Source organism: Ranitomeya imitator, chromosome 6 (assembly GCF_032444005.1).
Source record: "Ranitomeya imitator isolate aRanImi1 chromosome 6, aRanImi1.pri, whole genome shotgun sequence".
Lineage (NCBI taxonomy): Eukaryota > Metazoa > Chordata > Amphibia > Anura > Dendrobatidae > Ranitomeya > Ranitomeya imitator.
The window spans coordinates 172,213,638-172,228,392 of NC_091287.1; the positions used below are offsets into that span (position 1 = coordinate 172,213,638).

General features: G+C 43.4%; 1 protein-coding gene across 5 annotated transcripts in view; it reads right to left on the bottom strand.

Moving 5' to 3' along the window:
• ITPRID1 (ITPR interacting domain containing 1) overlaps positions 1-14,755 on the bottom strand; it is a 360,448-nt gene that overhangs the window by 135,994 nt on the left and 209,699 nt on the right. For all 5 annotated transcript variants that reach the window (XM_069730308.1, XM_069730306.1, XM_069730305.1 and 2 more), the window contains one exon: positions 2,940-2,994. In XM_069730308.1, coding sequence (XP_069586409.1) covers positions 2,940-2,994 — 55 coding nt within the window. The remainder of the gene's footprint in view (positions 1-2,939; positions 2,995-14,755) is intronic.

The following is a 14,755-nucleotide window of genomic DNA, read 5'->3' on the forward strand; positions in this document are numbered from 1 at the left end:
GGAAGATAATTCCTGGGTTTTTGCCTCTGATGTCCATGCCCCAGATCTTGTTCGTGCCTTTCATGTGGCTCATCCTGGTCGGCCTGGGGGTTCTGGTGAGGGTTCGGTGACCCCTCCTCAAGGGGGGGGTACTGTTGTGAATTCTGTGGCTGAGTTCACTTCTGTGGTCACAAGTGGTATTGCAGTCTCTGGGCTTCCTCCCTCAGGTGTTTTGGTGAGCTCGTTGGCTGCCTTGCTATTTAGCTCCACCTGAGTCTGTCTTCCTTGCTCCTTGTCAATGTTCCAGTGTTGGATCTGAGCTACTGCATCTTTCCTTGGGCCTGCTGCTCTGCTAGATAAGTGCTTCTAGTTTGTTTTCTGTTTTTTTCTGTCCAGCTTGCTATTGTCTTTTGCTGGAAGCTCTGAGAAGCAGAGGGGTGCACCGCCGTGCTGTTAGTTCGGCACGGTGGGTCTTTTTGCCCCTTTGCGTGGTTTTCGTTTTAGGGTTTTTTGTAGACTGCATAGTTCTCTTTGCTATCCTCGCTCTGTCTAGAATATCGGGCCTCACTTTGCTGAATCTATTTCATTCCTACGTTTGTCTTTTCATCTTGCTAACAGTCATTATATGTGGGGGGCTGCCTATTCCTTTGGGGTATTTCTCTGAGGTAAGTCAGGCTTGTATTTCTATCTTCAGGCTAGTCAGCTCCTCAGGCAGTGCCGAGTTGCATAGGTAGTTGTTAGGCGCAATCCACTGCTGCTTATAGTTGTGTGAGGATAGATCAGGTACTGCAGTCTACAGAGATTCCACGTCTCAGAGCTCGTCCTATTGTTTTTGGTTATTGCCAGATCTCTGTATGTGCGCTGATTATTGCACGCTGTGTTGCCTGATTGCCAGCCATAACAGCGCTCATTCTAAGGATGGAAGGCTGCTGGTTTGTACCAGGGCGCGTCCGAGGGTGAGTATATACCTAATAGGAATATACTCACCCTCGGACGCGCCCTGCTTCTTTCCGGCAGCCTTCCTTCCTAAGAATCAGCGCTTGAAGGACCTTCGGTGACGTCGCGGCTTGTGATTGGTCGCGCGAGTGGTCACATGGGCGGTCGTGCGACCAATCACAAGCCGCGACGTCATCTAAGGCCCTTCACGCGCTGATTCTAAGGAAGGAAGGCTACCGGTTAGTACCAGGGCGCGTCCGAGGGTGAGTATAGCAATATTTTTTATTTTAATTCTTTATTTTACACTTAAATATGGATCCCAGGGCCTGAAGGAGAGTTTCCTCTCCTTCAGACCCTGGGAACCATTGGAAACCGAATGCACTGCATTGGGTTTCGTGTTTCGGCCGACCCCGAGCCCGACTTTTTTATAGGATCGGCCGATTTCACTCGACCCGACTTTTGAAAAAGTCGGGTTTGCTGAAACCCGACCCGATCCTATAAAAGTAAAAGTCGCTCAACCCTACTAAATAGCACAACACGGCTCAGATGCTGCACACCTACAATGATCACTGGTAGACAACAATTTCCCCTCTTAGGGCTCATTCACACTTCAGAGTCTTTTCACGTATGTAAAAAATGATCCAAATTTCATCAGTGTTTTTGATCTGATTTTCATCAGAATTGGAGTTCTGAAGCAGAGAGTGTGTATTAAAATTAAAAATAGCAAACCCCTACAATAAAAATAGCAGAAGTTACCTGGTGTATATAAGTAATCTCACAGAACTCCATTGGAACTTGAAATATTGTCATCAATTATAGAAGGGGTGCATGAACCCAAATAAAACACGTCAGTGGAAAACTTTCCATGACACGTCTGAAATATTTTTTATAAGTTCTGTTGTCACAACTTGATTTGAACCTGAACGTGCAGAAATGCACTGCGCAATAGAGTCCCTGATTATCTTTTTTTTTCTTGTTAACCCATTACTTGCCAAATTGGCAATTTTCAATTATTTTTTTAATGACAGATTTTTAATGATTTGGGTCCTAATGAATCAGAAACATAATTTGCAAAATGTTTTCAAGTACAGATTTTTCAGAAAAGGGCATCCCAATATTCAATTAAAAATGACAATGACATGATTTCCTATTTTGAAAACATTCATTTTACAAACACAACACAAAAAATTGGACCTAATTATAAAAATTATAAAATCTTAGTTGCTAGAAGCTAAAGATTAGGCGTCCCAAAAAAAGGACATTGGTAGATAATGGGTTAAGACATTACATACCGTATGCTTTGAAAACCCTTTAAATGTATATTAAAAAAGCTGTAAAAAGCTATAAAAAGTGTATTTTTTGGTGAACATGCTTATATAATGCCCTGATTTGTCAAAGCAATTTTGACACAATTCTGCTGTAAAGTGCTTTGACAAGTCACCAAATATAACTTAAAAGTTGAACAAAAAATTAGCGACTTTTGGTATTTTCATGCCAGTTTCTCCCAGCAACGCCCATCTTGGCAGAGCTGAGGACGAATGGGGGAGCGGCAGGGGCGTAACAACATCGCTCGCCTAACTCATAAAAAACAGTGGCGTTTCCTACATCAGAAACATTACTCTAGTTAGACTAGACTAAGATTTCTGATGTGACTCACAAAAGTGCATGCCACTCATCAGATACTTTGATTTATTAAGAGGTGTGCGTCTCTTATTGAATCAGTGGCATTTGACTCCAACTTACTCTGTCATTAAGACCGTTGAGAAAATTGCTATTCTTGATGAATCACAGCCTTAATATATAACAAAAGACAGGGAAGCATTTGCTACGTGACCTAATAACATACGGAACTTGTGATAATTTCTGAGCCAACATTCCACATGTAGAATGCTGGTATTTCATATAAATTATTATGCAATGCTATATTATAATGATTTGTTCTTTTTGGTTTTGTCACCACATAAAAAAAAGGATATATAAGATTACACAAAATCCTTTATGGCATAAGGCATAAGTGTTCTGACCTGATATGCTGTCCTGCTTCACTGCTCTAGGACAATCTTCTTCAAAACTCAGCACCTAAAATGAACAGAAATGACAGATGACAGATGAGATAAGACTTTTCTAAAATACACATCATTATCAAATTATATTATTTACTCAGCCTAAGGGCTTTTCAGACATTAGTGTGTCTGATATGTGTGGTGACAGTTTTCACACATACCAGAGACACTTACACGCATCTGTGCACATGTCACTGTGTTTCATGGGCAAAATACGGACCATGTGCCCGTGAGAAAAACACGCGCGCGCACAAGTCCTTTTTTTAACAGCAGTAAAGGTCGCAAAACATCCCGCACACATGGGTATTGATGACACATGGATGTCATCTATATATCATCAATGTGACATGTACCGATGCCTGGGAAGCAGCGGTACAGTTCGTGCTATTCCCTGGCGCCGGGAGCTGAAGACAGCTCTCATCATTCTCCTCTGCTCTTGTTATTATCAATGCTAGCTTGATCAATGCTATTATCAACACTCTCCCTTGAGTGTTGAAAATTGTATTCAAATTATAACAGTGAGCTCAAGCAGCAGCTGATGGAACTTATACTCCCATCAGCCGACACCTGCTGCTGCTAATAACATTGTAAGCAGGAGGCAGCTTATGGGAGTATCCATCAGCTGGCGCCTGCTCTTTAAGTAAATAAATAAATGTAAAAAATGATGTGAGGTTCCCCTGTATTATTGATAACCAACTGGGCAAAACTCACAGCTGCAGTCTGCAACCCTTCAGCAAGGCTGGTTATCAAGAATAGAGGGGTTCCCATGCTGGATTTTTTAATTATTTAAATAAATAATTTAAGAAACCTGCTTGGGGTCCCCCACATTTTTACAACCAGACAAGCTAAAGCTCACAGCTGGGATCTGGTATTCTCAGGCTGGTATGGGCCTATGGATACTTGCCCCACCCGCCTAAAAAAAGCAGCTGCAGCCACCCCAGAAAAAACACATTAGATTTGCCAATTCTGGCCTTTGCCTGGCTCTTCTCACTTGCCCCGTGTCACTGCTGGTCACTGATGCTGCACTCGCAGCATCTCATTCCTCAATGGTTCTCAACCTGGACGGTTGCATCTTGGCACGGTCCAGGTTTAAAGTTGTTTATCCCCATACATGGATTATGGTGTCGGACAGGTGAGGGAAATTTTTGTTTTTCATGTTTGTTTCATTACAGGAGATAAGTAGAGTTGATCGAACAGCTTTGGATAAGAGCTTATCCGAATAGCTATAACGCTTCCCGAAGCTGCTTTGGTAACCCGGATACCTGGAGCAGTCCTCATAATCAGCTGTTTGGTGCCGCAGCTGCATGTGTCATGGCTGTGTGACAGTCACAACAAACAGGCTCTCCATGCATGTGTTGTGACTGTCAGCCGCGACACATTCAGCTGCGGCACTGAACAGCTGATTATCGGGAGCGCTCCAGGTATCCGGGTTACTGAGGCAGCTTTTCAGGAAGCGTTATAGCTATTCGGATAAGCACTTATCTAAAGCTATTTAATCATCCATAGAGATGAGAGCTTCAATGGAATGGGAGTTAGGTGAGTATAACTGTGTTGTTGTTTTTAAATAAAAAAGGAAAAGTGTTTTGTTTTTATTTCAAATAATAGATTTTATACTTGCTGTGTGTTTACTGTGTGATTACTAAACCATGGGCTTGATGTCACAGACAATGCAAAGCTGCCATCAACCCCATAACTATGAATCCCACTTGCCACCTCCACAGGGCAAGTGGGAAGAGCTGGGCAAAGTGCCAGAATTAGCGCATCTTTTCTGGGGCGGCTGAGTGCTGCTATTTTTAGACTGGGGACAATATCCATGGCCCTTTGCCAGCCTGAGAATACTAGCCCCCTGCTGTTAGCTTTAGCTTGGCTGGTTATCAAAAATGGAAAGGACGCCTGAGGGTTGCTACCTGCAGCTGTCAGTTTTGCCTGGCAGGTTATCAAAAATACAGGGGAAACCCCCGTAGTAGTTTTAATTTATTTATAGCGCAGGCTCCAGCTGATGAATACTCCCATTATCCGCAGCGTGCTCTCGCTGTTTTAAACAACATCAGATGTAGGCTGTTGGGAGTAGTAGCAGCGCAAACAGAGGATAATGATGAGAGCTGTCTTCAGCACCAAGTGTAGGGGAACAGCACGAACGGAATCAATAATTCCTTGGTGCCAGTATGTGTGATACTGATGTGGCACACAGGCAGCACAAGGTTGCTCTACGTATGCCACACGTATTAAACACACATACACGGATATCTCCGGTACTGATTTTGCCTAATGGTAAAAACTGACCAAAAACTGATTACATTTGGATCCAAAATACTGATGAACAACGATCCTTTATTTCACATACAAGAAAAATCAGTGATGTCTGAATGAACCCTTAAGCAACTTTCCCACAATGAGCATTTGCTGAGTTTTTGTTGTTGCAGATTTTTGGCTGCATTTCTGCTCCATTCAGATAAATTAGACTACTTGCATTTTATATTGCAATTTTTAGTGCATTCTTCACATGATGCTGTGTTTTTGTTATTTAGCGTGTCTTGTTTTAAATAAAACTGGTTTATATATTTCATGGTGCTTAGCTTTGACAAAACAGTCATGTGTTGTTCACATGTGATATGCGGACAACATAAAGGCAGTACCTTGTTTAGGACCTTATGGGCCCCCCCCCCAAAGACTTTACTATACTTTTTTTGGGGGGAGGGGCATTTCAACATTTAAAACATTTAAAGGCTTATTTTTCTACTTGTTTTCACAGCTATCTGGGGCTGCTATATTATATAATCAAAATCACCTAAATCCATCAACTCCTGCTTCCATTTTACACCCAATAATCACATCACTGCTGAGTCTAGAAGAGGTAGCGCCATTAGTGTTTCCATTAACTGTAAATCCAGAGCTTGTTTAGCTGCGTATACAGCGATCTGGAAGGCACAGAAGGTAATAAACCAACTCTGCCTTCCCTATGGGAAGTATGGATGTGTCTAACAGCTGCTCTAGTAAGTAGTGACATTTTAGAACATCACTGCAGAATAGAACGCTTGCTACCTGGTCATTTATAGTCTATAGGTGGTCTAGAAGTAGTTTTGTTTTTCTTCCTTTGGTTCCCTTTTGGAAGAACCAATAAAATTGACATTTAGAACACCAACAACATATAATAGGATAAGGAATACATTGAGTGGTAGAGCAAAGCATGCAGCGATCACATAATGTATCACTAAAACGCTCCAATCCACCTAAGGGCAGTCTCACACGTCCAGATAATTCTGGTACCGGAAAAATCGGTACCGGAATTATCCGTGTCCATGTACCGGTGTGTTTCTGTGGCACATCAGCGTGGCACATGTGTGGCACACGTGTGCCACCCGTGTGCCCACTGGGTACCACACGCACCATGCAGGAGACAGCGCTAAAGTTTAGCGCTGTCCCGTGCATCTGGTGCTGAAGCCGCGATTCATATCTTCCCTGCAGCAGCGTTTGCTGTAGAGAAGATATGAATAATCATGTTTAAAATAAAGGTCCATGTCCCCACCCCCCTCCCACCCCCTGTGCGCCCCCCCCGCTGTTATTAAAATACTCACCCGGCTCCCTCGCTGGCTGGCGCTGCTTCCTGTCCTGGCCACACCTTCTACTGTATGGGCGGTCACGTGGGGCCGCTCATTTACAGTAATGAATATGCGGCTCCACCCCTATGGGAGGTGGAGCCGCATATTCATGATTGTAATGGGCGGCCCCACATGACCGCTCATACAGTAGAAGATGCGGCCAGAACAGGAAGCAGCGCCAGCCAGTGAGGCAGCCGGGTGAGTATTTTAATAACAGCTGGGAAGGGGGCACACAGGGGGTGGGAGGGGGGTGGGGACATGGAGCTTTATTTTAAACACGATTATTCATATCTTCTCTACAGCAAACGCTGCTGCAGGGAAGATATGAATAGCGGCTTCAGCACCAGTGGGGGGGACAGCGCTTACAGTAGCGCTGTCTCCTGCACAGCACACGGACTGCACACGGACAATGTCCGTGTGCGGTACGTGTTTTACACAGACCCATTGACCTTAATGGGTCCGTGTAATCTGTTCGCTCCCACGTACACTGACATGTCTCCGTGTTTGGCACACGGAGACACGGTCCGCAAAAAATCAATGACATCTGCACAGATGCATTGATTTTAATGTGTGGCTCCGGTACGTCAGGAAACTGTCACCTCACGTACCGGAGCCACTGACGTGTGAAACCGGCCTAAATGAGATGCATTGTCCATTCATTCCAGAAATAGCCATCATAGAGAAAAAAAACTGCTGCTCAGTATGACTAAGCCATGGCAAAAAAAAACAGAAATACTTGCATTGTAACATTCTTTATCACTTCTTACATGACAAGTGTTTTCGTAAAGAGTTCAGGAACAAATATTCAGTGCATGGACCGATCTTTATAATGAATTTGTGATAATTTTTAATGCATATTCTATGACCGATAGCTACTTGTAGAATTATAAAGATATTTTGATGTGAAATGTTATGAAATCTTTATTAATTCTCGATTTCCATTCTATTGCCATTTAAGGAAAGCTACGAGATCAGTAATAATGATAAAAGAACATTTTTTATCTGAATTTTTCTTGGGTTTTTCATGGGCTAAGAAGTGCTTTTTAATGAGACTGTTTGGGATACATACAGTATAATGTATTGAACAGTTTAGTTTTACTGTGTTCTTTGTGTTCCATTAATAACATGATAACTTCATGCTGTAAATTGTTACATTATGGTGGAAAAATATATTAAATATTTTTTATGTTTTGCATAATTTGAACAATTAAAATGGATGTCACCAGATTTTATAATATAAACTGCATATGTTATTAAACAAAATCTCTTAAACCTGACAGGACTGCTGTAAAAATTCATGTCAAATGACAGAATACTGCTCAAATTAAAATCAGTGTGATAGGAAGGAAAACAATCAAGAAGTATTATACAGCCATTCTGATATGGAGTTTCCAAGTAAATACATCAAGCTTGACACATCTAAGAGCTCTATATGACAATGCATTCAATTTGAATGGAGAAAACTATTGACAGAACCCCTCACAATCTTTCTATGCAATATTTTTCAGAATTATTATTTTTGTTTACATTTTAACTATCATGGGCTACATGGAACTTTGTTGATTAACTTTTAAACCCCTTAGTGACAGGGTCAATTTGGTACTTAATGATCAAGCCAATTTTTACAATTCTGATCAGAGTTTATGTGGTTATACCTCTGGAAAGTTTTAACGGATCCCGCTGATTCTGAGAATGTTTTCTCATGACATGTTCATGTTAGTGGTAAAATTTCTTCAATATAACGTGCGTTTATTTATGAAAAAAGCAGAAATATGCTATGAAGTGCTATGTCGTTAAATTAGAGAAATATGTCACACAATATACTTAATAAATACTATTTTCCACATGTCTACTTTACATCAGCACAATTTTGGAGATTTTTTTTTTTTGTTAGGACGTTATAAGGGTTAAAAGATAACCAACGATTTCTCATTTTTCAACAAAATTTACAAAACCATTTTTTTTCAGGGACCACTTCATATTTGGAGTGAGTTTGGGGGTGTCAATGTAACAGAAAATACCCAAAAGTGACACTATTCTAAAAACTGCACTCCTCAATGTGTGTAAAACCACATTCAAGAAGTTTATTAACCCTTCCAGTGCTTCACGAGAACTAAATTAATGTGGAAGGAAAAAATGAACATTTTACTTTTTGCACAAAAAATTTACTTTGGAACCAAATATTTTATATTCACAATTTTATCAGAAGAAAATGGACCACAAAATTTGATGTGCTATTTCTCCTGAGTATGCCGATACCCCGTATGTGGGGAAAAGCCACTGTTTGGGTGTAAGGCAGGGCTCAGAAGAGAGGGAGCCCCGTTTGACTTTTTGAACGCAATATTGGCTGGAATCGATGGTGGTGCCATGTCGCATTTGATCCCCTCATATACCTAAACAGTGGAAACCTCCCAATTCTAACTCCAACCCTAACCCCAACACACCCCTAACCCTAATCCCAACCCTAACCATAACCCTAACCACAAACCTAACCCTAACACACCCCTAATCCTAATCCCAACCCTAACCCTAACCACAACCCTAACCCCAACACACCCGTAACCCTAATCCCAACCATAATCGTAATCCCAACCATAACCACAACCCTAACCCTAACTTTAGCCCAACCCTAACTTTAGCTCAACCCTAACCCTAACTTTAGCCTAACTTACTTTAGCCCAACACACTTTAGTCCAACTCCAACCCTAATTGAAAATTGGAAATAAATACATTTTTTATTTTATTATTTTTAGCTAATAAAGGGGGGGTTGATTTACTAATTTTTTTATTATCAAAATGAACCAATAGGAAAAATGTCCTATTGTTGCCGGGTGTCAGCCGGCAGATCTCTTCGGGTGCACTGCACATGTGCCTGTCATTTTCTCCCGGACGAAGACGCCGGTGGCCCAAGGGACTTCACGGGGGGGTTTGAGGGACATCGGAGGTACTGGGGAGGGAGATCGGGGACCCTATTTCTCTCTCCTCTGATGTACAAACACATCAGTTGAGAGAGAAATTGAATGGAAAATCAGAATATTTTTTGTGGATGCTGTTATTCTGTTAATAATGGTGAAAGCAACAGCGGGGTTGGTAAAAGGTGACCCAAATCATGTTCTCTGGGGTCTCAGCTACCACCAGTAGCTGAGACTCTGGAGAAATTCTCACTGTGGGGGGCGCTATACACTTATTTCTCAGCGCCATTAAAATGCGGCATTGTGGTTTAAGTACCATTAACTGCCGCTGTTAAAAGGCATATTGGTGGTCATTAAGGGGTTAAGGTGTTCACCATATGGCATAAATAATTATACCTATCAATATTAGGGCTCGCTCACATGAGTGTATATATCGGACAAGTACTATCTGATGTTTTATAGGATAGCACTCGTGCCAATGTGATACAATGGGGCACTACTGATCACCTCTTTTTTCATACAGATTTGGCATTGTAAAAAAGTTGCAGCATGTCTGTTGTGGAAGTCGGATGGCATTCACCCATTCAAGTCTGTTGGTGAGTGGAAAACATTATTATTATTATTTATTTATATAGCACCATTGATTCCATAGTGCTGTACATGAGAAGGGATTGCATACAAATTACAGATATCACTGACAATAAGCAAACTAACAATTACAGACTGATACAGAGGGACGAGGACCCTGCCCTTGCGGGCTTGCATTCTACAGGATGGTTGGGAATGAGACAGTAGGTTGAGGGTTGTAGGAGCTCCAGTGTTGGTGAGGAGGTAGCGTCGGTAGTAGTGAGGAGGCAGCGGGGTCAGTGCACGCTGTAGGCTTTCCTGAAGAGGTGGGTTTTCAGTCTGAAGGATCCGAATGTGGTTGATAGTCGGACGTGTTGGGGCAAAGAATTCCAGAGGATGGAAGATATTCAGGAGAAGTCTTGGAGGCGGTTAGGTGAGGATTGAATAAGTGTGGAGGAGAGAAGGAGGTCTTGGGAGGACCAGAGATTACGTGCGGGAAGATATTGGAAGATTAGATCAGAGATATATAGAGGAGACAGGTTATGGATGGCTTTGTAGGTCAGTATTAGTAATTTGAACTGGATACGCTGAGGGAATGGGAGCTAGTGAAGAGATTTGCAGAGGGGGATGTGGAGGAGTTGCAAGGAGAGAGATGAATTAGTCTGGTAGCAGAGTTAAGGATGGACCGGAGAGGTGCAAGGGTGTTAGCAGGGAGGCCACAGAAAAGGATGTTGTAGTAGTTGAGGTGGGAGATGACGAGGGCATGCACAAGCATTTTAGTAGATTGACGGTTGAGGAAAGGATGGATTCTGGAGATATTTTTGAGCTGGAGGCCACAGACAGTGGAAAGAGCTTGGATTTGCAGTTTGAAGGACAGGGCAGAGTCAAGGGTTACTTCGGGGCAGCAGACTACGGGTACGAGGGAAAACGTGATGTCGTTAATTGCCAAGATAGGTCAGGTAAGGAAGATCTATGACATGGAGGAAAGAGGATGAGTTCAGATTTGTCCACATTGAGTTTGAGGAAGCGAGAGGAGAAGAAGCAGGATATGTCTGATAGACACTCCGAGATTCTGGACCGCAGAGAGGTGAATTCTGGGCCAGAAAGGTAGATCTGAGTGTCATCAGTATAAAGGTAGTACTGAAATTCATGGGACTTAATGAGTTGTCCCAGGGCAAGTGTATAGATTGAGAAGAGAAGAGGTCCTACAACAGAGCCTTGGGAGACTCCAACAGAGAGAGGGTGGGATGAGGAGGTAGTGTGGGAGTGGGAGATGCTGAATGTGTGGTTGGAAAGTTATGAGGAGATCCAGAATAGGGAAAGATCTTTGATGCCAAAGGAGGAGAGGATCTGTAGCAGGAGGCAGTGGTCAACTGTGTCAAAAGCAGAGGACAGGTCTAGAAGGAGAAGTTAAGAGTAGTGTCCATTAGCTTTGGCTGTAAGTAGGTCATTAGTAATTTTGGTCAGCGCTGTCTCAGTTGAGCGATGGGGCAGAAACCAGATTGTAGATTGTCAAAGAGCAAGCTAGATGAAAGATGGGAGGAAAGTTCAGAGTGGATGTGGTGCTCCAGGTGTTTGGAAGCGAATGGGAGCAGCGATATTGGGCGATAGCTGGACATAGCGGTTGGATCGAGGGTTGGCTTTTTAAGGATTGGCGTGATTGTGGTATGTTTGAAAGCAGAAGGGAAGATGCCAGAAGTTAGTGATAGGTTGAAGAGGTGGGTTAGGGATGGGATAATAGTGGCGGTGAGGTTGGGGAGGAGGTGGGATGGAATGTGGTCAAGCGCACAGGTGGTGAGGTGCGATTTGGAGATGAGACAATTAAGCCCCCCTCCAGTGATGTTTGATAGGGAGGTTATGGGGTTTGGGCATTGGTTTGGTATACAAAAGGGTTGTGGTGGTTTAACAATGAAGACTTGCCTTGTTTGGTCAAGCTTATTTTTAAAGTGTGTGGCAAAGTCCTCAGCAGAGATGAGGGAGGCTGGAGGATGCAGTGGGGGCAGAGGATGAAGTTAAAGGGACTCTGTCACCTGAATTTGGCGGGACTGGTTTTGGGTCATATGGGCGGAGTTTTTGGGTGTTTGATTCACCCTTTCCTTACCCGCTGGCTGCATGCTGGCCACAATATTGGATTGAAGTTCATTCTCTGTCCTCAATAATACACGCCTGCACAAGGCAAGATTGCTTTGCGCAGGCGTGTACTATGGAGGACAGAGAATGAACCTCAATCCAATATTGCAGCCAGCATGCAGCCAGCGAGTAAGGAAAGGGTGAATCAAACACCCGAAAACTCCGCCCATATGACCCAAAACCAGTCCCGCCAAATTCAGGTGACAGAGTCCCTTTAAAGGTTTTGAATAACTGTTTGGGGTTGTAGGATAGGGAAGATACAAGGGTTCTGAATTAGGCCTGTTTAGCAGAGGTGAGAGTAAATTTAAAAGTGAGTGTTGCCTGTTTGAATGCAGTGAAGTCATCTTGCAAATGTGTTTTCTTCCAACGCCGCTCTGCATCCCTGGACACTTGCCGGAACTTTTTAGTGATGTTATTGTGCCAGGGTTGTCTATTGATACTTCGCACTCTGCCATGAATGAGAGGGGCAACCATGTCAATAGCTGATGCGAGAGTGGCATTGCAGAAAGCAGTGGCACTGTCTGTGTCGTGAGGTGAGGATGTGGATGCCAGTGGTAGGATAACGTCAGAGAGTGTGTGGGTGTCTAGGTGTGCGAGGTTTCTGCAGGGGTGTTGCTGGACATGGGTGACCGGTGAAGAAAGGGATGAGAAAGTGAGCAGATGGTGGTCGGATAAAGGGAGAGGGGAAGTGGTGAAGTTAGATAGAGAGCAGAGACGGGTGAAGACCAGGTCTAGTGTATGTCCATCTGTGTGGGTGGCTGCAGTGTACAACTGAGTAAGTCCAAAAGATGAAGTAAGGGACAGAAGTTTGGAGGCTGTTGACTTAAGGTGTCAGTGGGGATGTTGAAGTCACCCATGATGATAGTGGGAATGTCAGTGGAAAGAAAGTGAAGAAGCCAGGTGGAGAATTGGTCAATAAAGGCAGTGGCCGGGCCCGGAGGTCGGTATGTGACGGACACTTGGAGGTTAGAGGGAGAGTAAATGCAGGCAGAGTGGACGTCAAAAGAGGGGTGGATAAGGGAGGGTAGAGGTGGGATTGGGTTAAAGGTGCAGTAGAATAAAGGAGAAGACCCACTCCTCCACTATGTCTGTTTCTGGGGAGAGGGGTGGGGGTGAAGTGGAGGCCGCAATAGCACAATGCAGCAGGGGAGGTGGTGTCAGAGTGTGTTAGTCATGTTTCTGTGAGGCCGAGGAAGGCAAGATTACGAGAGAGAAAAAGGTCATGAATCACATGAAGTTTATTGCAGATTGAGCGGGTATTCCAGAGTACTCCAGAGAGAGGGAGAAGGGGGTGGGCATCAGAGGTACGGGTTTTATGTTAGAAACATTGCGGTAGTTCATATTAGATAGGGAGTGGTAGGAGGAGTATTATGATCTGGTGGCCTAGGAGCAGCATGAGACGTACTCTGGAGAAGGTGGTACCTTTACTGACCGCAAGCCCTGAACTAGCAGCGCAACTAGAAGTAGCCGTGGGGGGTACCTAACACTCCCTAGTCCCCTCGACACAGCCTAAGAACTAACTACCCCTAAAGACAGAAACGGGAAAACTATCTTGCCTCAGAGAAAATCCCCAAAGGATAGACTGCCGCCCACAAATATTGACTGTGAAAGGAGAGGGAAATAACATACGCAGACATGAAATCAGGATTTAGCATAGGAGGCCATACTAGCTAAAAAGGAAGAATAGGACAGAGTACTATGCGGTCAGTATTAAAACACTAGAAAATATCCACCACAGAAAATACAAAACACCACATCTGACTAAAGACATGGAGGGTATATCTGCATCTCCAGAGACAAAGCTAGGCTGCAAAAAATTCTTCACAGACAAAGCTGGACAAAACAAAACAAGAAAATGCACAGACTATAAAGTCTTATCTTTGAAGAAATGAACAGCAGACCAGGAGAGTCGTTTCAAATGCAGTTTTCCACTCGTCACCCTGCTTAATACGAATAAGATTATATGCCCCTCGAAGGTCAATCTTAGTAAACCAGCTAGCCCCTATTGAAATTTGACCGTGATCTTATTCAAGAGGCGATAATCAATACACGGTCTCAAGGAGCCATCCTTCTTGGCAACAAAAAAAAAACCTGCTCCCAATGGTGAAGAAGATGGCCGAATATGCCTCTTCTCCAAAGACTCCTTAATATAGCTCCGCATGGCGGCATGTTCTGGCACAGGCAGGTTGAAAAGTCGACCCTTAGGGAACTTACAACCTGGAATCAAGTCAATAGCACAATCATAGTCCCTATGTGGTGGAAGGGAACTGGATTTAGGCTCATCGAATACATCCTGGAAATCTGACAAAAACTCAGGAATTTCAGAAGAGGGGAAAGAGGAAATCGACATCAAAGGAACGTGATCATGAACCCCCTGACAACCCCAACTAGTCACAGACATGGATTTCCAATCTAACACCGGATTATGTAGCTGTAACCATGGAAAACCCAGCACAATATCATCATGCAAATTATGCAACACCAGAAAACGACAATCTTCCTGATGGGCTGGCGCCATGCGCATGGTCAGCTGTGTTCAAAACTGAGGTTTATTTTTAGCCAACGGTGT